The 26,549-nt window shown below is 40.1% G+C and overlaps 1 protein-coding gene across 3 annotated transcripts in view; it reads right to left on the reverse strand.

The window, feature by feature from the left end:
* The window catches only part of BRF1 (BRF1, RNA polymerase III transcription initiation factor subunit), a 164,703-nt gene that overhangs the window by 22,107 nt on the left and 116,047 nt on the right, over positions 1 to 26,549 (reverse strand). For all 3 annotated transcript variants that reach the window (XM_021400928.1, XM_021400929.1, XM_021400930.1), the window contains 4 exons: positions 26,149 to 26,210; positions 23,799 to 23,880; positions 23,646 to 23,701; positions 21,575 to 21,831 (listed from right to left, as the gene is read on the reverse strand). In XM_021400928.1, coding sequence (XP_021256603.1) covers positions 21,575 to 21,831; positions 23,646 to 23,701; positions 23,799 to 23,880; positions 26,149 to 26,210 — 457 coding nt within the window. The remainder of the gene's footprint in view (positions 1 to 21,574; positions 21,832 to 23,645; positions 23,702 to 23,798; positions 23,881 to 26,148; positions 26,211 to 26,549) is intronic.

Here is a 26,549-nt window from a genome sequence, read left to right on the forward strand (position 1 = left end):
TGGAAATGAGTTGGGTAGCAATTTATGGCCTTTTGACGTGAACTTTCACAGTCATTCTTAGAGCAAGAATGCATTAGTTCAGAATTGTAATGTTTTGGCTGGCCTCAGTGGGAAAATAAGAGCTGAAGCCTCTCTGAGGCTCTTTTTACCTCTAGGGTTCTGAATTTCAGTATCTTATTTGAAAATCTTAACAGATGAACAAGAAAGCAGCATAAACCTCTGGTTTCTTCATGAACAAAATATATACTTCTAGCATGAACTGAACCAATTTTACACAAAAAAGTATCACCAACAACAGCAAAAAGTTGATCCATCCAATACCAAATGTATTTATTGCCTCTACATCTTCCCACTGAATTACGACATTGTGCAGGTAGTCTGGACATTCAAATGCCCCACTCATCTCACCTAACACAAGTGGAAAACGCATGCTTCAGAAACGGCATATGCAATGCAATATTTTTACCAAATGACAGCACCATGCAGAGAACCACAGAGCAGATTTCTCTCATCTCTCTACAAAAGCAATGCGTGGAAGTCATTGAGTGAGCACTGCCCCAGCTGTCCTACCCTGGGGTCCTGGCCCATTGGCGCTCATGGTGACACAAGAAGCATGTTTGGCATGGGAGCTTGGGATCACCAACTTGTTTCCTGCTGACATCACCAAAACGATTTGTGCAAGGTAAGGCAGGAGGTGCTGGGCTGACACCAGCTCCTCATTTTCTGATACACAGAAGACAGCTCCATCAGACTCACACTAGTGGGAACAGCATTAGGAACAACCCAATGGACACAACCAAAGCTCCCGAATGCTGGTATTCACCGTGGCCAGTAAGAAAGTTCCGCTGGGTATTCTCTCACACAACCAGTATTTTTCCAGACTAGCTTTTGCATTTCCTTCGTTATACACATGACAGCATCACAGTTTTTAAAGGAATAACATCATTAGTTGAGCAGGTGTCTTTAGGAGTAAGAGCTAAAAAGTTAGACTCTAGATGTCAGACTGAAATGCAAAGTTGGCTTTAGTTCTGACATAAATAGTGTGTAAGCCTCATGCTTACTAAAACAGATGAAACAAGTCCTAATTCTTTTTGAATAGCAGAACTACTGAAGAGACCTGGTGGAGTTTAACACAGTGGGAGTTTTAGTTGTCTATCACTACACGTTTAAACACTTCAGGACTTTGCAATAAATGCTGAAATGAATTCACCATCAAAAGACAAAATCCATGTTCTATCTGCCAAAACCTTTAGCAGCCTAAACAGAAAATGTCACAATTGATTTTCAGCAATGGTATAAAAATAAAAAACGTTTTAAAGTCTTTAGGGGAAAGACAGACAGATAAACAGCATGACAGACAGATGGATTTATTGCTACAGGTAATTTTTTACTCTTTCTAAGCAAAAATCAGGCTTCAAATGGATTGATACAGCTAAACAGATTAATTAAAAAAAACAACGAATGAGTAATTTTATTTTTAAATTCTCCAACCTGCCAGGGTCATCAGCCTAGAGGTATAAAGTGAACAGACTTTTGTTAGAGCACTACTGTTTTATTTGCATTAAGGTTAAAGAGCCTCCTCTCTCCTTGACTGCTGTCAGCTGTAATAGAACAAAAGCATTTGAAAGAAAAAAAAAAAAAACACCAAAAAAACCATGGGGTATTAAAAGTGCTGTTTTGGAGGCTCGTTTATTTCCTTCCTGTTTCAGTAAGTCAGTCATAAATTAAACTCTAGGCTCAATTTGCACCCACAAATCCGCTGCTAAAAAGCAGGTTTAAATGTCGCCCCACATCCACAGACAAGAAGAGGCCATTTTGTGGGAGGAGGCAGGGCTGGTGTATTCACAGATCCTCTCTTCACTCTAAATTTACTAGGATTTGCAAAATTCCTGATTTAAACCTAGAGGTAAAATAGAAATGGAAACACAAGCCAATGTCCGTAAACTCTCAAGGTTGTCTGCAAGCCTTTACCAAACATACGGCATTGGCAAGCAGTAGTGCTGAGCTGATAAGTTGTCTGCCATGCTTACAGACAGGCTTGCACATTTAAAAGGACTGAGAAATAAGCAACTTTATCATTCTGCTATAAGAGAATCAATGCTAATATTAGAAAAAGTAGTTTGAGTGATCAGTCTTTGGGGAACGCAGTTTTAACGAACAGCAAGATGGACCATTCTCAAACGTAGCAAGTAAGCAACCTGTTTTCTTATAGCCTTTACTATATGAGCAACTGAACTGCAGCCAGGATCACAGTAAGTCAGATTTTAGTTTTACTTTCCACTTGCTGCATTGAAGAGAACTTGTCAAATCAATCGTTCCTACTTAAAATGGAAAAATGTCTCCGAGAAAGGCAACTGGAGTGGAGAAATAATTACCTAGAGGTTGGTTTATTTAAGACTAAATTCACTCAGAGTTAACAGCAGCACTGGTGGAGAAAAGCAACAGGTTCCCTTCTCAGACCTCCCTTGTGCAGAGGCTGGAGGCTGCTGCAGCCTTCCCACCTGAAGGAGCAGGCGAGAGCTGATCCCCTACAGGAGACACAAACCAGCTCCTGTCATTTACAAGCCTCTTTTAAGATGCTTTTAAATCCTTTCACACTTCTACTTGGCTTATCAGCTGAAAAATTATAAGGCTGAAGGTGCTGACTCCCATGCATGAAGATGAAACCGGGCCACTGCTGCAGTTGCACGCAGCAGCCCGGTGCCCTCCCTTCCCAGGGCCTGGCATGATGAACAACCAGCAGTGACTAGGCCGTACAGCACCCTCTGGACTGCCACAGTGTATTTAAATTCACCTCCAGCTGCAGAGGTCCTACGGGATTACATAAATGCTTCACCATCACAAAATCACAGAATCACAGAATGGCTGAGGTTGGAAGGGACCTCTGGAGGCCATCTGGTCCAACCCCCTGCTCAAACAGGGTCACCGACAGCCCACAATAACTAACTTGTTTCTTCAAGCCTATGAATACCTGAAGGATGAAATTCAGACTTGGCTTAATCAGACATAGCTCAAGAAAGACACAGATCTCATGATATCTCTTCTGTATTTGGCCCTCAACCTGTATTTTGACTATGCTGTCTTCAAACATGGCACTCAACCTGACCACCACCATCTGCTGTTCCACTGAAATCAGCCTTTTCCCTGGTTTTATCCTACTTCTGCCATGCCATATGCTGTTGTTTCACTCATCTATGCTTTAAACACCTATAGTGTTCACCTATATGTAAGTTCCTATCATGAAACTATGCACCTGTATTTCAGCATTTCTTCCAGATCATCACCATTTTATTTCTTGCTGAAATCACCCTAATGACTCCAGTTCTCTCATCCGCAGAAATGAATGGTTCTCCAAGAAAGGCCTAATGCCTCCCTAATCTGTCACGTGGTGCTTCTCCAACATGTGGCCCAAATTGGTCCTTTTGTAGAGCCTCATATCTAATTTGCAGCCCGCTATCTCTCTATCTCTTTCAGCCTTATGGCTTTTACAGCTTGTGCTCCCATGTACGTCTGCATTTCAGATTATATTTCTTTGGATGCATTAGCCTGGATTTTTTCCAAGATGCTCTTTTTATTTCCTGCTCTCGGTTTTATTTTTTTCTTAGTGGCACTGTTTTGCACGGCTGTTTTCAGTGTTCTTTGCTGTATGACTCACTTTATTGTCTCCTGCAGATTTCATTAGCACAGTTTTCTGTGTCATTATGAAGTAGGACTGGATTTCACACACTGTTCAAGCTTTCCACTAAGCATCTTCTTGAAAGCTAGCACCATTCTTGCTGTTTGTTTGGGCAGATATTGGTACTCCTCAAAGGAAAGATCTTGGGGTAAGAGAATCTGTCTAAATAGCCCAAGTTTCCTGAAGTGCGATGAGGAAAAGGGTAACAGAGTTGAAAAGCAGGGTATGCTAACATCATTAGCTCCTGGAAGATTTTTGTTCCCATGACCTGTTTTATTAGGTATTCGAAGGTAACTTCTGCCAGGAACAGATGGTGCTCAAGCAGACAACTGGCAAGTGGTCTCAAAGAGTGCACTGAGATGGTGTTGTGAGTAAGTCTGGTCAGTTATCCAAAAATCAGTATGAATACAACAGGAGCTGCCAAAAAGCATTGTTTCTAAAAGAAAATTTAGTAAGTAGGACAAATAAACCCATAGGTGAGTAATCTTAAGAAACTTTCTGATAGAAGGATGGTGTCTATTAGCAGCTCCGCAAAGTGTTTGCATCAAATAGTTTATGGATGATTGGAAGTAAGCTGCTTCCAACTTTGATATATGCTTTGATACGTGCCCTTGTTAAAGAATATGATAATGATCTTCCACAGATACGACGGCACAACTAAAGTTGTAGACAAGAGAAACACTTCTTGAGAAATACTTTAAACAAGCAAGTCTTAATCCTCCATATTCAGCCTTCAAGTGGCTGAATAAATTTCCTCGCAATTTTTACTCCAATATTCTCCTGCTTTAGACCAAAAAAGGCTAACACAGACCTTCAAATGAATTACACTATACATTATTTATGTGTTTCAGATAATCCCTGCTAACTGTCCAAAAAACATCTCATTTGCAGAAATTGCATACTCTCTCAGCATAAACATTACTAATGACAGAAAATGAAACCAGAAGGGATTCATCCCCTTTTTAATGCTAACTATTATGCAAGTAACTAGCAGCTATGTAACCTCAATGCTGCCTCAACACAATTTGCAAAATCGTATACAAAATTGAAAATAAATTGTTAGGAGATTATTCAAGAGAACTATTGCCGGTAATCTCCTAATAAGACGTGCTGCATTGACCTTCAGGCATATATTTTAACACTTTCCCTTGCTGCAACGTGTGTGAGCCTAAGTGCCATGAGGAGCCCATTTAGAAGGAAGTCTCTCCTGCATTACGCCTCAACAAGCCACAAGCCTGAAATACCAATGGAACTGTTTAAAATATTTACAGTCAGCAAGGTCAAGCTGGAGATCCCGGACAGAAATCTATCACACTCTGAGAAATTGAAGGATTCCTTTCCACTCCCACCTCCCGCATCTCCCCAGAAATACATTTAACAAAGACTTCAAAGCATTGTTACAATAAAACCCTGCAAACGCAGGGAAAACCATGCAGAATGCATTTTCTCTATCCATAACTCACCTCTCTGCAACACACAGATAAAACTAATCTTTACAATGTCCTCTATAAAATCTAGATGTAAGGGGTCCTACCAACAAGATTTCAAGCCTTTACTATGTTTGTGGGAAGCAGGGGATGCTGCCAGTGGGAAGACACAGGCCGCATTACAGATCCAAGTGCCAAACACTGAAGCAGAAAAGCCACATAAAGCTGTTTACCAAAGATAGCCCTGATTCAGTATGACTCATCAGGGGATGGTAGGGCCAGAGCAGCAGCTGCACCTCAGATTGTGATGTAATCCACAGTTCAGTTGCAGGGGCTTCACTAAATGTCCTGAGATTGCATCATCCTTTGTATGACAGATCCATGTTTCTCTCATATCAGTTCATGTATCTAGCATTTAATGGACATGGAGGCAATTCCACATTTTGGAACACCACAATTCATTTAGAATTCATTTTGTGCCCCTAAAGCACCCCTCTTTGGTACATAATCTATACATGATTTTGAATGTGGTATCTTAAGCATGGTCAGATGATTTTGATTATGGTATGACATTTTCATCATCAAGAAATTTGGGGGAAGTTCTGGTTTTCCATAGGTACCATTCTGAAAAAAAGTTGGTCACCTTTTTCCTCCCATTTAAGCAGAACCTGCTCCTTCTCACCTTAACTATAGCAAAACAAACAAACAAACAAAAAAAAAACCGCAAAACAATACCTGCACAACCACTAACTCAATATTTGCTGGGATCAAAGCAAAAATTTAAAAACATTAAAGCCCCTGACAACAAATCACAGGTGACCCAGCATGTCACAACACCCTCAGACATGAAGAACTGTCAGGAAACGAAAGCTGACAACTTTCCAGCCCATCAGGACATCGGCAGAAAAGGCCCAAAGAAATCTTGTAATTTTTTTTAACAAGATCTTAGTCTGTCTCACAAGTAAGGTTTTCCACTACCAGATGGTCGATAGGAATGCTAATGGAAAGAGTTGAAGCTGAAATAAATCTGCCACTTTTAATCAATCACAGATGACTGTGTCATCAATAAGCGACTCATGTTATGACAAACTCCCTTTGGTTAGCTACAAGCAAAGCTGATGAAATGCATCATGCCTACGTATTCATTGCCAATACTCGGCAACTTTAACACAGGCATTTTGAGGCTTAAAGATTATTTTTCCCACCTACGTATTCATTGCCAATACTGGGCAACTTTAACACAGGCATTTTGAGACTTAAAGATTATTTTTCGCCTAGGAGTGCTGTGATCTCGGATTCACAGTGAAAATTGCTCAGAAGAGCAACAGTTTCTAACTGTTGGAAGCTATTTAGATAGTAACTCAGCCAAAACACATACACACACAAACACACATCAACTTTAAAAATCCTCTTAAATAAGTTAGAGCAATAGAAATCCACTCATGGGCATCCTTTGCCCATACATGCAAGGTGCACTCTCCATTGCACAGCAAAGAGAATTATTTAGGAGATGCTGACAGTGCATCCAACAGTCTTTCACCTCACTCCAACCCTTGCACACATCCAGGGACCCCAAAATGTAACAGAAGTAGAAGTCAACAAAATAAGCAAGTCCCTATGCCCTTTGTGAAAAGCATAAATGGGAAGAAGAGACCCAAAGAGGTCCCCCCCAATGAAGAAAGGTATGATATCACACAGATATCAGCTGGGCTTTGGCTACGTGTCACACCAAAAAAACCCTGGCTCAGCTTGTAGGAAAGGCTCAAAGAGCAGGGATGGAGGTGCTGCTTGAGGGGAGAACAGGAATGACCAAGGGAAAAATGGTGCAACTGGTAGAAGCAAAACGTTGATGGTTACACAGCTCGTGGGACAGGTTGTTTTCTGTCCATATTTTTAACAGGCTTCCAAACCCATCCTTGGTTAAGAATTCTGTCTTTTTGCCTTTATTGGCTATTGTTCATCAGTGTTTTGAAATATAATTGGAAAAACAAGACTCCAAGATTAGGCTATGGAAATTTAATATTTTCCCAATTTAAAGGCAATTTGGCATTCAGTTGCTTGAAAGGAAAAAGAATAAATGAAAAAAGTTACTACAGTGTAAGAGCAAACAAGTCATTTCAAATCCACTTATGGAGGCACAGGAAATTATAATTAGCCCAAACTTCGTAACTTGTCTATCAGCACGGGAATAAGTCTATGACTAAAAATGTTGCTCCCTCTTCACCGAATTATAAGCCCCCAGAATCCAACTTACAAAGACCAGAAGGCGCCACAAAACTTTCAAGCTGTTTTTGTGGCTCTCACTGAGCACAACTGTGATGCCACAAGATGCTCTACTTCTTTCTCTTTATCACCCAGCAAAGAGGGATGAGATCTTTATAATGACCAAGCACCAGATAAGAACCAAACACATTTTGCTTTCTCTGAGCTCTGCTTTTTTTTTTTTTGTTGGTGTCCATCCAAGCATAACCGTGCTGGACAGGATTGCTGGAACAACATGATCATCCTTCGATATCATTTTGAAAGAGTACCGAACTGTGTGCACACAGAGAACACCCTTGATCCATTTTATGAAATAATGAACACCAGGATGAGTATTCCAATAACTTCAAAATTTAGAACTAGCAATTTTTAGTCCAGTAATAATACTCCGACAGATAATACGTTAGAGATATTATAGACTGCCACAGCATCACAGATTAGTCTCATAGTATCGATCTTCAGGAGACCGAATGGCAGATATGTGAATGTTCCTTGCAGTTTAATCGGTCTGCACCTTTCAGTGTTTCTGAATTATTTCTTGATTTTCCTGTTTAATCTTTATTTTATGCTTTTGAAGTTCTAAGAAAAACACTTTTTTCCTCTTTGTGCAAAACAAAAGGTTCTTCTTCTAGATTTTGAGGAAGTCTGAAGTCCAAACGGCACCTATGAGCTTCAACAGAGCAAAAATAGAATAAATAACACTGACAGATTGCTGATAAGGGCTAAAGAAAGGCAAGACCATTAAACACAAGGGTGATGGTTATCCTCAAAAATATTGCACAAAAGAAAGGAATAGAAAATAGCTGTAGCAATAGGTATGGAGAGCATGTTCAGTAAGTTATCAGGGAAAGCTATAACACTCGTTGGCAAGAAGTCAGATATTCTTAAGTGGATTGTTTTACCATTTCCTTCCAAAAGCGTGCAGAAAGCCTGAGAACACACACTCGTCCAACGATGTGCCCCGTTAAGGACCGACTCTCACAATCCCTTGCACATATACCAAAACACACAGCTCCACCTCCAGACAGCGTGAACCAGAGCCCACCGAGGGCAGTGGGACAAAAGCCAGCCCTAGACACGTTACAATGCAGAAAACCTTAAGGTGATTCACTAATAAAAAAATGTGAGTGATTGAAATCACTTAGCTAAAACCTTCCCTACCTCATCTTAATGACCTTATTAAAGCAGCTGTGTTTAAATTCCTCTTTAAAAACTCTCTTAAATATCAGCACTTCCACAGCTCCTGTGACTTTGACCCTCGAGTTATGGTGGTAAATTAAGAGCGTTAAATCATTTCAGATTTACCTTATTAAGACAGTTTAAACTGGAAGCTAGCCAGATCTCTCTGACGCTGTGGAGTAGTGTACAGGAGAGAGGAGCTCCGCTGTGCTCTGGAACCTGCTTGAGTAAAAGTTACATCTTCAATATGAGCCTGAAAATCGTCATCAACCTTAAAAATGGCCTGAAACTAGAGCCCAGTATGGGTACCCCCAGCTCCACTATGTCTCCCACAGCTCTTAAAACTACAGGCTGTAGAGATGAAGGATATTGAAAGTATGGATTACTGTAATAGAAAAAAATCTTAGTTTCATTTGCTTTAAAATGGGTTTTAAAATGAAATCAACAGATACTGAGATTGGAAAGTAATTTAGACAAAAATGCATCTGTTACTGAAGTTGGCCTCCCGTAAGCTTTCTGCAAAAAACATCTTAAGTCTGGATTTCCCTGAGTTGCAAATCCTATCAGCAAATGCTGAACCATAAACTTGAGTTTTCTAGTCTCCAGTCTTCACTGAAAAGCCAATATAATGCTGTGCTTAACATTTTTTAGCTACCAACATTGCAACAAAATAGTCACTATATACTACTGCAAACTCACTCAAGGCCTTGGATCTCAGAATTCCCTAATTTAAGACCTGCTTATGTTTTAAGGAATAATTTAAAATTGCAACCCAAAGCTAACAGAAAAACTGCAGCCTAGCAATCACTGGATCTTAGAAATGTTGTCTGCCAATGCTCCTAATGAGGCAGAAATAAATGCAGAAAAACTAAATCATCCTCCAACAGCTATTTAAAGGATCTCTTCTGTAAAACTTGTCTTTTTTATCTGTATTCACACATGTATATATATATATAATGCCTACATGTGTGTGAATATATATATATACATATGTATATTAAATCCAGAAACAGAAGTTTACCATGTGCTGAAAGACAAACTTTCCACGTGATTTAATTATGTTCACATCTTCTGCAGTTGAACAAACTATGAATTTTATCCACTCCTGAAGGGAACACAGGAAGCACCTGAAAACGTTGATTCAAGAAAAGCAGCCAGCCCTTCATCCAGCTTTGGGCAGATGACTCAGGGGGTCGGGCTCCCCATCCATCACGCAGGAGATGCACATTGTTCAGAGCAGGCAGAGGCTGCAGACTGAATGCCTGCCCGACAGCAGCAGTGCTGCTCTGTGTTGTTGGTGCCAGCGGGTGAAGGCTCCAGAGCAGGCAGGCTGCTGCCTCCTGATAAATCACTCCGAAGCACAATGGGACCCTCGGAGACAACCGTGTCTATGGGTCCCTTTTGATGTGAAGGCTTTCTGATCTGTTCAGATAGGACAGACAGAGTGGCAGCCAGGGTCTGCAAAGGTCAGCAAGATGAGGTTTGTTTGTACAAAACAGTCACCTCTCAACCCAGAGCTCTCCAGCTAGTAAGTCACTTGCTAGTAAGTTACTTCACGTCATATAAAATTCATGATTTCTTGCGGCTTGTACTCAACTCGCTTCACATGGGACCCACTTCATTAGTTTCAGGAAAAAAAAACAAGCATAAACCCACCAGTTTAAAACCCTTAATTAGCCATTTCTTTTTCTTTTCCTCCATCCCTCTGTGTAATGGAACAGAACCACAGAATTGCAGGGGTTGGAAGGGACCTCCAGAGATCATCAAGTTCAACCCCCCTGCTAAAGCAGCTCCCTACAATAGGTCACACAGGTAGGCATCCAGATGGGTCTTCACTATCTCCATAAAAGGAGACTCCACCACCTCTCTGGGCAATGTGTTCCAGTGCTCTGTCACCCCTACCATAAAGAAGTTCTTCCCCATGTTAGTATGGAACTTCCTATGTACACAGTTTAGGCCATTACTCTTTTCCTATTGTTACACAACACCAAGAAGTGCCTGGCCTCATCCACCCTCAACAGAACTGAGCATTGTCATTTCACACTTTTATTGCTGATGAATGAAGCTTATGTTCATGAGATGTATGGCACAGTCTATCTGAGCTGTAAAACATCAATGTATTCAGAGCAGTAGCTCATCAAAAGCATTCAGAAGGAAGAAAACTGCATGGAAATGTCATACACAGATCAAAATTGATAACTACATTTTGGCTGTATAAAATAGTTTTGTAATTCTTGTTATACATTATGCCATAAGATCAAGAATGTTCATAATGCATCTATACACATCAGACTGACCAAAAGAGATGTATCAATACAATCTAGATTCTATAGAGCACTGTTTTTAAGGACACTTTCTAACCCAGTTAAACTAAATTCTTTCACTCCCCCAACTCTTTCCTGGTGAAAAGGAACAAGAATATTTAAAATACAACAGGAAAATGAAAATACGGATCTATAGATGAAAAGTAGCTTCTGTAACTACAGGAATTTAAGGAAATTTAAGTCATATAAAGTCATAGAATCACCAAGGTTGGAAAAGACCTCCAAGATCATCCAGTCCAACCATCCACCTACCACCTGTATTTCCCCACTAAACCATGTCCCTCAGTACAACATCTAAATATCTGTGTATTCGGAACATTTCCTATGATGAGACTGAAGCTTTTTCATCAAGTTCTCTCTTATACTTTAGGAGCACAGTATGTTCTGACTTTAAATATAAGTCATATAAAAAATTATTGGGTCTTAATGTCAGATTTTATGTTCCAGATTATCCAAAGGTAAAAATCTCATTTGAACTGGGCCAGGTCGTACGAAAAGAAAGGTCATATTTCACCAATGCATTTAGAGGATTTGAAGAGGCAAAGCCTGTATCATAAACAAACACATCAGCAATAAACATATGGCACATTACTGAGAGACATTAATGATCCTAATGTCCCGAACACTGTCTGGAGGAGGAGGAGAGGCTGCAGAGGGCACAGTCTGATGTAGGAATGCTCACAGGAATTCTACAGGAGGCATCAATCAGTGACATGAGCAAACCAAAGTGTTCTCCTACCTGAAATGCTCCATAAAAAAACCTGCAGAAAGAGTTAACTTTTCTTCCGCTCTGTTCCCATAATCTTTTTTTTTTCCTGCAATATTTTAAAAGGTATGAATGAAGTGCAAACATGTTTAAGATGTGCTATGTTTGCCGATCATTTCTGAAGCCAATATTGCTTAATAAAGAGTGCTTGCAGACAGTTCATTTGGCAGAAAATAGAAAAAGAACAAGTGTCTAAACCAACATAATCTAAGTAGTGCGCTTAGGCAAAAAATTAACCCATGGAGTGACTTTTCAACACAATAGTTGGAAGGGCCCACCTGCAGCCTCCAGGAGCTGGGCAGCAGGCAATGCTCACTGCACATCCCACCTTCCTGCCCTCCAATAGCCACTCCAACGTCCTAGAACACCCTGATTTCTGGCTTGTTTCTCTCCTTCTAATCACTTGATTCTCTGCTGATTTTAATCTCTGTTATTAATTCATCAGCTGATTGATTGATTGAACTGCAGCTTTAATCTGATGATTGTGTTGCTCGGTGTTTTAGTTAGGATTCCAAGTTATTTGCTTCTTTAGCGCTGCATGATAAAATCCATGCAGAAGTACACAAAGCCATTTTTCTATTAAAGCTACCACACCACCCCTCTAGTCAGGCAGAGATAACCTTATAAAATAAATATGCCAGCCACTTCATTCTCCTTTCAAATTTGTAGGCTGTTCCTTCATACTTCAGATCCCCAAACGCTCAGATTAAATATATAGATAACCTTTTAAAGAACACTATGTTATAAATATTTCTTTCACGTAAATACCACATTTAAAACAGTTTCTGAATCCAGAGACAGCAGACTATTAATGTATGCTCAATACTTCTATCCTGAGAGGGACCTCAGAGCGCTCTGCATGTCCACAGTTCTTCCTGTGCTCCAACATTCAACTTTGAATATCAGTACAGATTCCAGATCTGTCACAACATGTGTGCCTCATCGCATCCTTTCCCTGCCAGCTATCACAGTCCTGCTTGAAAAGAAACATCTCCAAACACGTGCAGTTTTTGACAGCTGCTGAGCCACGCGATGCCTTGCAAGAGCACTCAGGATGAGAGGATCTTCACTTGAATGTGTACTTAGGAGATGGGCTGCACGTCTTCAGGTCCATATATACTATATTCTATACCATCCCATCCCACCTCTGTAGCAGCATAGGTTTCTTTTCCGGCGTAAAAACATGGAGGGAGAGGAAAATGTACGCAAACGTCAGTGGTTTGTTCCCTTGCAACTTTCTGAGTCAGGAATCTGTACGAGAGAAGATGTGCTGTTCTAGAGAGGGTGGGGAAGTTAGCTTGGTTGCTGCGAATACTGAATACAGCTATTAGTTTGTTCAGTCCATTGCTGGAGGAGGGTGGAAATGCTGGGCAGGAACTTCTGATTTAGAATGAATCAGAAATCAAACAACAACAAAAAAGTTAAATTTGCTGCATGTATCTTCCGAGAACACATTTAGAAGTCATTTCAATATGTTTCATCCTATATTTAGTAACAAATGCAGCAAGGTAAAACTGAAATCAGTCAGCACACCAGCAACATCACTGGGTAATGGAACAGCACTTATATAAATGACTGCGTTACAGTACAGTGGCCAATTTAAAACTAATTATGCAGATTCTGCTAAATATTCTGTGAGCAACACAGTACCTCAAGTTTTATAACAAACTGCCATAGCTTTCCAATACTTTATCCCGCTGTGGTGAAAGAACTGCAATCACAACCACATAATGACTGCCAGTTACCCAGTCTGGCAATGTATGCAAACATCAAGAAATAAAACGCTTCCTGTAGCTGCTCTCCTGGTTTGGGTATCAGTCTTGGAAGAATAACATATTGACCTATCCTACTGAGAACATGGTAATTTTTTGTTTGTTTTGTCCCATTTCCTTTAAGTATTTAATAAATATCCACTGAAAACTCAATTTCATTTGCAAATGTAAAGCACATCAGCCATACTCTTCCCTCATCATATATTAAGAAAATGAGCAAATACATACTTGTGAAGATCAACAAAGAGACCATGCTGGACTAGAGTCAAGAGACTCAATTAATCAATTAAGAAATCAACCATTTTCCATTCATAAAATTAAAAAAAAAATAAGCATAAAAATCTACAGACTAATGATGTGAACATTTCATAGCACCCAAGCACTCTTGGCTGTGACAGCAGAATATACACCTATAGGTTTTGACTGCAAGAGCCACTGCACTTTGTCTTTCTTTGCTTCTTCCCACTGCCCTCTTCCCCCAAATCACATACAACTATTGCTAAGACACTATTAAAGTGTACATACGTATTTACATTAAGCCTCCTGCTAAACATACAAAGTCCAATTTGGAAGAAAATGATCACAGAGCATTTTCTTCTAATAAACCTGAAAATGAGAATATAGACAAACAAGGAGCTTGCAATACAAGTTTCATGCAAAATTATCTTCCAAACTAAAACTGCTCCTCCTTGGTCTTCGATGGAAGACAGAATTACTTTAGACAGTCACAAAAATCCATCTGCATTTTTGCACTGCCCAGCTGACCTCCCTTGGAATCCAACAAGGAGACGATTTTCTTGAGTGGGAGGCGGAAAAGCAATATCCAATTTATATTAAACAAACAACAAGGCTGCTGTAAAAAGAAGGAGATTTGACCTGGGTTTGGGCCACAAGGTCAGCCAGATCAATCCCTTTTTAGTTTTAAATTGAAGGCATTCTAATTACTGTGGCTAAACGGAGCCAAGCTCTGAATTTGGCAGAAGCTTATTGCTGCTGAAACACTCACACAACCCTAGATGTGTCTTCACCCTATCTTGAAGGGTTTATTTTTATAAGGTTCTCCAAGAGTCTCGTAAGACTAAACAGCTCAGGAATACCCCTCTGCAGTGGCAACCACATTCCCTTACGCTTACACTAAGCCAAATTTTGACAACATTAAAAGTCTGTACTATAAAATTTGAATGCCCTTAATGAATGATGTAAAACTAGAGATGATTTGCAGCATCACTGAACTTACATAAATTGGTTCACATTGAGAAAGCTTTTTAATGCTATTTCTCCTATCATTGAGCCATTCCAGGGGCTTTTGCCTCCAATTATATTTCACAGAGAGAAAATACAGACAGCTTTGTTGCAGTACTGAAATTTTAGTATTTTAAATTCCAGTACTCTAAAACAAATGACTCCAGAACTTTTATGGAACAGATTTTCTAAACAGCTGGAATAATCAGAGTAAACATCAAATCCTGACAAACACTCCCAGCTGCTGGAAGGATACATTTGGGAAGTTCTAAAAAAATCTTTCCCTTTCCTTCTGTCTCATCTCAGTGTGAAGAGTTGGAGAGAGAGCAACACCTTTCTCCTGCTTCCTCTCTCCCAGGTCTCTCAATGGCTGCTGCCTAGTTCTGTGTATGCTCAAGTGAGCGGTGTATGCAGAACAAATGCATTTCTCCTCGCCTGTTCTCACTTAGTGAGGAGGGAAGGACTGAGGTCATCTGATTTGAGCACTCACAGATTTTAGCATACATACTGACTTTAAGAAATGTTGGGCCTGATGAGTTCCTCCCCAGCTCTTGCCTCTGGTTTATCTCCTTACAAAAGGCTTCTCAGCTCACGTGAAGAGCAGGAACCTGCACCTCTAGCCAGGCTACAACGTTAGGACGGGCTTTATTAAATCAACTCCCCAAATTTACTGAGAACAAGCAAATAAATGCATGTCAGCTCCTTCTGCGGTCGTTGGAAAAGCTCTCCCCAGACAGCCATCTTTACTAATGCAGATGCAGGAATTGAAAAGCAGGGGCTTGGAAGGGTTGAATTCATTTTTTCTTGGCTTTGTTTTTTGTAAATAAAATGCTAACCATAATCTGCATAAACTTGTCCCTCTAAAGTTACAAGACTGGAAAATATGTGCAAGATTTATTTTAAGTGGTGGTACTTATCAAATGTCACCATTTTCCTGTTTAAAATGACTAATCATTTTGATTAACCTTTGATTTAAATGATTATATACCACAGCAAAGCACAAACATACATCAAATTACACTCCGCAGAATTTTTAAAGCAGGAATCACATAAGAAAACAGTTATGTCAGAGTGGTTGGAGAATTTATTTACCAAGTACAGAAGATTCAAATTGTGACACCATATGCCCACATGGGAAGGCTCTCGCATGCACATTCATACCCAGGAACCAGAAGTGGATAATCCCACAGCCAACAAGAGAGCGCTTCAGGAGGAAATGCTGAAACGTCAACCAAAAATAATCAAGCTACAGAAGAAACTCCTAACTACCATCTCAACACGCACTCCCGGTACCTTCTGTAAGGAATTTTGTCTCTGTTGGGAAATTTCTGCTAGCGCATCTGTCACATAAGAAAAGAAGGCCTGAAGCACAGCATAAGATGAGAAATAAAGTTTAATATCTCACTTTGAGTAATACATATGAATTCCAAGCCATGTAATAGACTTCAAAGCAGAGAGGGAAAAAACAGCCTATCAAAGGTAAATTAGACAAAGAGCTGAAGGCAAATCTGAAAAAATAAAAATTAATGGTGGAAAAATTAAAGAATATAAAAACACTCTTAAGATCTCATCTCAAAGGACCAATTTGTAAGGAGAATACATACTAAAGATGGTAAAGAAAAGACTTTCAAAAGCCTCACATCTGCCAGACGTGAGGACTTCTCCCTCCTGAGCAGCTCAGCTTCATCATGAAGAGCTTGCCCACAGGTATCCTTGCGGATGCCTGGCAGCCCACCAGGTCCCACTGTGCCCCCTGCAATCAAGGGACCTCTCACATACCCACTTCCAAATCTCTTAAACTATTGTTGCAATGTTATCTTTCCTAATGAAAGAGGTTCTGAAACAACTCACTTCTATACACAATGAATCAAGGGTATACAGATGCATACATTCTTGAATGAATGAATGAATGACCACTTGAGTCTATTTGGTATAAAAGATAGGTAGAAACATAATACAAATATCACTTTCAAGGTTTTTCAGTCGCTCAGGCATCCCAAGAATCCCAAGAAAGTACCAGGTAACTTACTGTGGTTAAAGGAGAAGCCAAACACAAGGCTGTAGAAAGCATTACGTACATTCTCCTTCGTAATAAAGGAGATTTTTCATAGAATCATAGAAGCACAGAATGGCCTAGGTTGGAGGGGACCTTAAAGATCACCTAGCTCCAATCCCCTGCCATTCGCAGGGCTGCCTCCACTCCCACGCCCCCCAGCTCAGGCTGCCCAGGGCCCCATCCATGGCCTCGGGCTTCAGGGATGGGGCACCGAGAGCTCTGGGCAGCTGTGCCAGGGCCTCATCACCCTCTGAGTAAAGAATTTCTTATCTAACATCTATGATAAATCTCCCCTCTTTTAATTTAAAGCCATTCCCCCTTGTCCTGTCACTATCAGACTGTTTAAAAAGTCAGTCCCTCTCCTGAGTGTAAGCCTTCAGGTACTGAAAGGCCACAATGAGGTCTCCTTGGAGCCTCCCCTTTTCCCAGCTAATTTTTCTGGGATTGCAACACCCCCTGAGAAGTCAACAAAAACATAGCTGGAGCAGATACTAAGCCAAAGCATCCCTTAAGGCCAGAACCGAGCCCCACAGCCCCAGGCACTGCATGCCATACCCAGGCCCTGTAGCTCAGGGACACACGTAGGCCCTGCTGCCTGGGGGAAACATTACCAGCAAACGGACACAAGTGAGACCATGTAGAGAACTTGGAGGTGAAATCCAAAATCTAATCAAATCTGAAATCTCTACCGAGGGCTTTTGTCATATTTGCAGCAAGCTTGATTTGGTTTTCTATTACATATTCACATGCTTCCATTCAGAACAACCTTGTTTCATTACAGTGGATTCAGCTGTGCTTTGCAGTCCTGCTCCACTTCTTCCAAGGCAAATTCTTTAGGAGATTAACCTGACACATTTATTCCCCTGATGATATATCCCGTCCTCTCTAATATCATTACCAATTTCAAGTACATAGCAATAAATGGGCATACAATTTTTAAAAACTAGTGACTTGAAAGCTTTTTTGTTCCCACTTTTTCTTGGAACAACACATTTCACTTTGCAAGCAAGATTCAGCTCAAGCAAATACAAAATAAATTATTTAGCTTCCAACCAAAAGCTCGCAGACTCCCTTTTTAGTGGACTTAAAGCTCAAATTGGAGTTTAGGTTTTAAGGAGCTCAAAGTGGCAATTGCTCTTCTCTAGGAGTTCAACATATTCGTCTTCTGTGATGCCTGTTTCATATGCACAGAAGACATTAGTGAAGATAAACTGTGCAACTGGTAATCGAAATTAAAGTTGCAATCTCTATTACGGTAATATCCACTGCACCACATCTCTGTAACACACAATGAAATAGCTTTTGTTTCTGAAGCACCAACCATGATCCCCACCAGAACCAAAAAAAAAACCCTAACCCATTAAGAACCTAACCCTAACCATTAAGAAATGCAGTGAAATATACTCACAAAAACATAAACTTTCCTAAAATTGCTTACATTGTTTTTACTATTTTTATACCATCTTGACAGATACACTAAGTACAACTCTGGTATACTTAGGGGAAATGTGTCTATAAAAAAAGCATGTCTTTTCCTAATACCCAGAAAGTGGCACAGCATTCACAGTAAATAAAACTGTTCAAAAATCCAGTTTGCTTTTGAAAATACTGGTGAATATGGTATCTGCTCATCCATAAAGAGTGGACTCTGCACAATCCCTGGCGTAATTCTTTCAAAGTACCTTCCTGAGAAAATTTCAGAAACGATTCCAAGATTTCAAAATTGGGAATTCAGAAGAAATAATGTCTAGATGAATGATATGTTCTTTGGCTTCAAGTAACTATTAAGTTAACGCTGATTACAAAAGCTTTGTTGTGATTGAAAGAACACCCCATTGAAGCATGCTCCCTGAAGGATTGTTAGCATTCCAACTCTTTATAAAATTTCTTGCAAATCAACAACTTTTTACAAGACTTTAACAGATTAACACAGTAACTGCTACTTTACATCATATTAGAAAACAAAGACATTGCACCACGTCTGGCTGTGGTAACCATTTCTTTAAAAGAAGATCTGAAGTCCTCTTCCCAGAAATACAAGTGTAGTGTCTTTTACAGCAAGAGACAATTTGAAAAATGGAGATAAACCTCCTGCTTCCAAGGTGCTAAATATTGCATAGGAAGATGATTTCTGAGACACGTGACAAAGTCAGCTGCGTTTGTAAAACCTCTGCTTGGACACAGAAAACAATAAAATCTACTTTCCTAATCTTGTACCTTTGCAGGAGTACTGCTTTAATCACCAAGAAGCAGTATTCCTTTCCTAGTCCTAATTGGGATCAGGACTAAATCAGCAGCTCTTTAAATCCTGACTACATCTCAGACAAACTAAAGGACTGCATCAAAGCACAGTTATGCAAGGTGCTACTGCAGTCAAACAGAGCTTGCTAAATATTTAAGACATACAAAGCTGAGCAGGCTGGACTGTAAATCACTACAAACCAGAACAGTTAGCAAGAACTCCACAAATGCCTCCTGGATAAAGCTAGGAGAATGAATGTGCTTCATTCAGTTTCTAATGAGCAATGTTCCGGGTTTTTATTATTATTAATTGCAAATAAATTGCCATTATTTTTGTATCACTGGGAAAGTATTTAGCCATTCACATCTCAGAGGAACAATGCTGAACAAAGAAAATGAATGCATGGCATATTAGAACAATGCAAAACATAGAAATTTATGCATGCCATTTAAAAGACATGGCATTCAGACTACTAGCAAAAAAAATCAAAAAGTATGTCACAAATCTTTAATTGTAAGAAATAAAAAACTAATGGTTTGCCAAGTCCTTGATATTATTTAATCAGGAACATTGCCTACTTCTGGAGTGCAAAATCTTAACCACGTATCTGCATGTATCACCAACTTTCTCTGAAGTGCTCTGCTGCAAAATTCATTGTATCTAAGATCTGCTAATCATCATCAGGAAACTGTTATGCATCTTAAGGACGTACTTTAGGCACTCAAGAGGAAAAATAAACACATTTTATTAGCTGCTTTTGGAAAATACTGATTTGTGTATTTATTTAGAAACCTTTTCAAGTTGCACCACTGTTAAATTAAATATTTATGGCATGATTTTCCAAAGAGTTTAACACCTGCTAAGGGTTTAACCTGCTGGCTTCAACAGGAGCTCCAAGTGCCCAGCACTGCTGAAAAGCGGGCCTCAGAGGGACACGGGATGGATGCGGTGAAGCAGCTTGGGTGTTGATGTTACTGCTAAGTCCTGAAAAGCAATGGGTCCCTCACAAGCCCCTACTTCCCAACACAGCATTCCATTTCTGACAACTGCATCAGAGCCGTGCTTCACTAAAAATTCCAGAAATATGACTCACTATACCTGCAAAATCCAGATCAAACATATGCCAATGCTGCGAGCTAATCCTGAAGGCATCTCCACTTTCCTTCACTATTAGAAAATCTGTGTGTTTAGGCCATTAAACATGACCTGAAGTAGCAACTTACACAGGAAACTAAAATCCTCAGTGAGTAATGAATTGGAAAGCTGCTGATACTACAGGTGAGAAGCTGAATGAGGATGAAGCCACCTCAATAAAACACAGAATAAAGAAGGAAGAGCAGAAAAAGAAAAGACGTTTGTTACATTGCAAAAATCTGTTTCCCAGTGGCAGTGAGGCTACACACAATTTTGGCTGAGAAGCTAAATGCATTGGCCAAAGCCAGTGTCATTGGCCAAGTGCAAATCAGGTCATAATAATGGGTCTGGGTATAGCCATGTCCGTACCAGCCCACCCAGCTTCACCTCCACAGGTATCCTACGCCCCCGCTTCTTCACTAATAGATGAATTCTCACACCTTGCAGTTGCCTTTCTCTCCCCAAAGCTGCTACATTTAGGAAGGGAAAATGCAACTCTGAACACCTCCAGCAGCAGCTCTTTCCTGATTTTCACATCAGACAGCCCCGGGCCTCCTCCCATGCTCCCTGCCCACCTCAGTGCAGCTGCAGGCAGTGCCATCGCCAACCCCAGCTCTCCTCTGCTCCCTCCATCCCTCCCTTGCCTTTCACCCCCCAACCAATGGCATGAAGACACCATCTAGCATTTCCATGCTAAATATCTGAATTTCCTGGTGGTGTAGGGCCTGGAAGCAAAAAACAACGTATTTTAGGCAGTAAATAAATATCTAACAATTAAATAAGAAATTACTATAGAGAGAGACCATCCAAATGATCATCCGATGTGATTTCATGAACTGCAGGCTAATAAAACAGTTGAATATTGCAGATAGGACACATCAATCTCCTTATACACGTTACAGCACACCACAAATCTGCCCGGCAAGTCTGAATATTTTGCACATTAAAATAGTAGCTTTCATCACACTATAAAACATTTGCAAATGCAGACCAGAAAACCGACAAGCATATTTACTGTAAAGCTTTATATTTGTGTCACCAATTAACAACAAAAGTTTGGAATGAAACTAAAATAAAAGCTAATCAAAACAGCTAGCTGTCGTAACAGATGGGAACTGTATTTTTCAAATCAAGCAAAAAGCCAAAGCTTTCGAACATTTAGTGTCATGTCAGCAGATACAGACAACCCAGAAAGGGAGGACACCAAATGTCAGGGATATATGAAGAAAAGCTGTTCGTGGCCAAAAGATTGATGTTTATGAATTTCCATTGATTTTTTTTTTCTTCTCCAGAATGATTAACTCACACCAAAACAGACCTTTGATACGTGAACTATAAATAAGTTTCCACTGTGACACTGCAGGCAAAATAAATAAAAACAAGACCCCAGCATTATTTTAGCCTCAGACAAATGTTTCAGTACCTACATTGTCTGGCTCAGAAAGATACATAGACAGTCTCACAGACAGAGATAGAAATGAACAATTGCAGTACCTTTTTCCCACACTGTTTACAGGGTTGGCTATATTCCTACTGGCAATAGATTTTCTTCTTGACAGCTTCTTGGTGTTGGTGCTGTCATCAGTGCTGTCATCCTCTTTCTTTGGTGTGTTACTTCCTTTGCTGTTCAGGTCCCTTAGCACATTATAATTAATTTTACTTGAGATTTTCTTCTGTTCTAACATCTTTTCAATTGCCTCTCCTGCTGTGCTGGCTTGAATTGGTTCCCGCTTCTTTGCAGCTTTCTTTGGCTTAATTAAAATATAAAATTAGTGATGTAGAGACAAACAAAATCGTTGTGCAGCAGAAGGGCAACCTGTGGCTCAGCAGTCCCTGCACAGGTGCTGGTGACTTGGGGACAGGATGGGCGATGGGGCCGAGCCAGGTCAGCGCTCTCTGGCCTAGGGCTGAGCAGGACGAAGGCTAAGGGACTTCTCTTTCTACAAGAATTCAGTGTAGGCTTTCCTATTTTTGCCAAATGCCCACGCAGTTTATTACAAATTCTTTACTGCACATTTGTATTGCTGCCAGAAAAGAAACGTGGGCCATTTCTCACATGTGAAAAAAATGGGAGTGAGCTCCCGTTACAGGAACAGGGGCCTTGACAACATCACCCAGCACGTAAATAAATTCCTCTGTTAAGACTACCTTCCAAGTTAGAGTCAAGCTGGGGCACTTCCCTAGGCACTGACAACAGCATTTCATCTGAAGTCCGAAAGCTGCATATCCAACTCTTCCTCAAAACTGAAAGAAGCCAAGAAAATTAGGAGCAGCTTTCTAAGCCATTATGCTGTCAGAGAGGAAGCAGGACGCTGCAGCAACGTCACCTGCCCACAGAGAGAGGCAAGCTCCCCTGGGCCAAGCACTGCAAGCCCAGCACTAACACTGTGCGGCAGTTTGATGCTGCACAGACCCAGACACAGAGAAATGACACCAGGGAACACTTCTATCTGGGACCAGTGCCTAGCTAGGTACAAAAAGAAGATCTTCTGTTTCTCATTCAGCCTTTTCCTTTTCAAAGGAAGGTTTTAACACCAAGCTCCGCAGGAGATTTATTTTTTAATGTATAATAGCCCCTCTGTTTACCTACATGGGTCAAGTGCTACCTTGAAATTGGAAAGCACTACATTAATCAAGTTCTACTCTAGCTGTCAGAAACAATACAGCTAGAGAAAAAATCCTGTGTTGTCAGAACAAAAAGGTGGGTTGTTTGGGCTACTTCTCAGTGCCAGAGAGTTATACAATTTTGAAAATTGCTGGTAGAATTCCACGGCCCTGGAAGGGCGGGATGAATGAGAAACTCTGAAGCATAAAACAGTGTTCCATTGTCTGGTTTTGTTTTTATTATTGAAATACCTAGGGGAAGTAGGAAACTCTGTCTTTCACATTAGCCAGAAAAGAAAGACACAAGATACACGAATTAAAAACGAACACGGATTTTAGCTGCATGTGGAAGATCTGACTCGTCACTTGCTCAATTACACAAAACACTTACGCTGTAAATTGTGAATATATGGCCAATTAGGTTGCTTTAAACTGCTAAACATGGAGACAGGACATGCCATTTGTTAACATAACTGTCGCCTTCTTTATGAAAGGTACAACAAGATACTTCTTTAAGTGGCTATAACAAAGACCTCTTCAGTTGTCCATAAAGAAATCATTATAGTAAGAGCAGAGAAAGCTGCTAAAGTTATGGCAAGTACAAACAAATTCCCCATGCACACGTTAAAAAAGTCAAGCATGTCCTCAGAATTGTATTTAAAAAAGTAAGCAATTAGGGCAGCCATCCTATATGCAAGAACGAGCTCTGATTTTGCCATGCACAGAATTTTTTTTCGTAATAGTAACTCAGAATAGACATTTGGGCAAGAAAGTGTTTTACTTATCACCTGAGAAATTACAGCTTTGTATTTATGTTTATATTTCTAGAAATATACTAGGTTTGGCCTGTTTAGTGGCGACCTGTCCCTTTAAACCCATATATCCTCTACAGAGTGATCAACAGATACAATGAATTTCCAAGACATTTTCAAACAGACACAATTAGCACACAGTTTGATACCTTGTGTTCCTTATAAATCCCAAGTTCTTTCTCTTTTGCTATTCTTGCTTCCTTTTCTGAAAGATGACAAAAGGGTAACCAGCATGAAGATTACGCAGACTGCAAATGTCAGCAACCCTGGCCAAAAGAAGAGTTTCAGTCCTATCCACTTACCTTTTTGTTCCTTCAAATAATCTGCATTTTCTTTCATCCACAGCTCTGCTTTTATCTGAGCTTCTGTTTCGTTAAGTATATACTAAAAGACAAAACAAGTTCATCTACTTTCAGAAATTGACTTAAAAACCATAGAGCAAAACTGAACTGAAAAACCACTAACAAGGTCAATTCACATTTTGTTGCTTTGGGTTTTTTTAATTAAAAAAAAAAAAAAAGCATGTATAAAAGAAAATATGACCAAGATGCAACAATCAGAGAGCATTTCTAGCAAATTCCAAAGCTGGGACAAACAATGAGCTGTTTTCAAAACACAGTGCTGGGTTTCCAAATTATGGTGGGGCGGTCGACAGCCATCCAGGACTCATTGTACGTGATCGTAATACTTGATCCATTATTAATCTAAAATGATCCTGTTTTTATGATCTTTTTCAGATGACGTAAGAGAGTATCATGACAACATGGCAGTCTGCAAGTAATTCTGAGAGGTGATGGTGGTCTGTAATTCAAAACAGCATGGGAACCATTGCCTTGCACTACCAAAACAGAAACATGCGTCTTCTTGGTAGGTTTCTGGGAAGGTTTAGGCACAGTTACCAAGATTATTAGGCCAATGGTCTGCATGAATGAAACTAGCTTAGTTTTCCAGAGGTTCAGCCCTCTAGACTTCAGAGAGCTGGGTGCAGTACACACATCTAAACTTCCTTCAGTTAACCCCATTTAGTCACAGTAACATTGTTAGTAAGCGTGGAGCTGTAAAGCACCTAGAACTATTCAAATAAATTAAAACAAATAAATAAATAAATATGTGTGTAGGCAAGCAGGCTTCTAGATAGATCTCCCCCTCAACTTCTCACACACAAATATAAGCCCAGTATTTAGCACAAGTGCCTGCAAAGCAAAGGTTCTGCATGGCAGGTGCTGTCTGGCAATGAAGAACTTCCGCAGAATGGAGATGACAAACCAAATCATCCTTCCTAAACAAGACAATTTACTTGTAAGCAATGGACCCAAAACTTGTAAAACAATGTTTAAGTGCTAGAGAAACAACCGGAGTTTTCTCCATCTTACGGGTTTTAGTAGTCCAGATTTTCTCTGAAGTAAAATGTACACATATGGATTTTATGAGAAAAGTAACTCCAGGCAAATGAAATTAGTGTAGGGAGGGGTCCTTCCTTGGAGGACAAATGGGGCGAGCAAGCAGCTGCACAGGTGCTGGTTTATCAGGCCAGTATTTCACTATTTCATCTGTTTCTATTAAAGGTGGGTCATAATAGTAAAACTCTTCCTCATAGCTCAGTTATTCATCTTTCTTATGCTTTTAGTGAGTTCATAATCTTGGGCTTACAATATTACAGTCTATTGCCATGGAAATGAACATGAGGTCATAAAAGCAGAGTTATGACCTCACTATGGGCTACGAAGTGGAGAAATCGTGCTTTTTCTTTCCCCGTTTTTGTTTTAAAAGACTGATCTGCTCTATCGAAGCCCTTCAGAATCAGCTCTGGCAGCCTTCAGGTTACCAGCCTCCCTGCCCCCCATCCCATGCCTACTCCATTTCTATGATGGTCTTCCTCACACCCAGCCCAGCTGACCTGAGGCTGAGCATTTGTCTACCTCTCTATTCCTCACGAAGAATATTCTGCAGATGAAGCCCGATTCTCAGCAATCTCTACGAAACCCTTCTGTTTTCAGTGACTCCGTACCCCAAAAGGAGCTTTTAGCATCGGCGTTATCCATTCAAATCGCACTTTTCACTTTCAGCTCACGTGGTGGCTGGAGAGGACATCAGGCCCTGATGGGAGGTCTGTGTGTTCATGTGCTGACCTGCTGTGTGCCCTTTAACTGACCATTTCCACAGCTGTCTTTTATACTCAGGCTGTTATGGAAAGGGTACCTTGCGCTGCCACACAAATAATAATAAATCCAAAAGATGCTACGGGAATCTTTGAAAGAACACAGAAGCTGTACATGCTGCTTTTGCAGCCTGGTTTCCATGGCAGCCTCATAAGCTGAACATACTGTAATTAAATAATGATTTTAGAGATCCACCAAACTTCTAAAAGTTCTTCTAAGAATAAAAGATATTCTCAAACATAACTATGCCAGCACAGTAAGAAAGCAGCAGCAGCAGTCCTGTACATACATAAAATCGGCACTAAATTCACAGGCTTGCATGAACATTAGTTTTGACCCCAGATCACTGAAGTCACTTAAACCTCTCTACAGATCAGAGGCAAGCACTGCCAGAGTAAAGAGGCAGAGATGGAGAGCATACACCAGATAAGAACCATTTTTTCTTTCTCAGATATCTAAACGCAGAGAGATTTGGGATAAAAGCGTATCTTACCCTATCTATTTCACTGTCGTCAATTCCACTGAGATCTAATTCACCATCTCCTGTATTTTCACCTACATAAAAGAACACATTTAATTAGCTAGACATTTCTTCAAAATCAATTGCAATTCAAGTCCTATGGTAAAGTAACACTTCATAATTGTCTTCTGCACTCGCCAATGAGGTTTAAGAAATTGTTGAGTATACACACCAACATGTACCACATTGAACTAATTTAAAATTCAGGAATCACTATGGTCCTGCTTAGGACTAAAAATCTGCCACGCATTTCCAAGTGTCCTGTTTTTCTTTTTCTTTTTTAATTTACAACCACATGTTTTCACCATGAATCTGGAGAAGCCATTTCAGGAAGATGACACCATTTTTCATTCACCATAACTTGAATTTCTCCA

This window comes from Numida meleagris, chromosome 6 (assembly GCF_002078875.1).
Source record: "Numida meleagris isolate 19003 breed g44 Domestic line chromosome 6, NumMel1.0, whole genome shotgun sequence".
Taxonomy (NCBI): Eukaryota; Metazoa; Chordata; class Aves; order Galliformes; family Numididae; genus Numida; species Numida meleagris.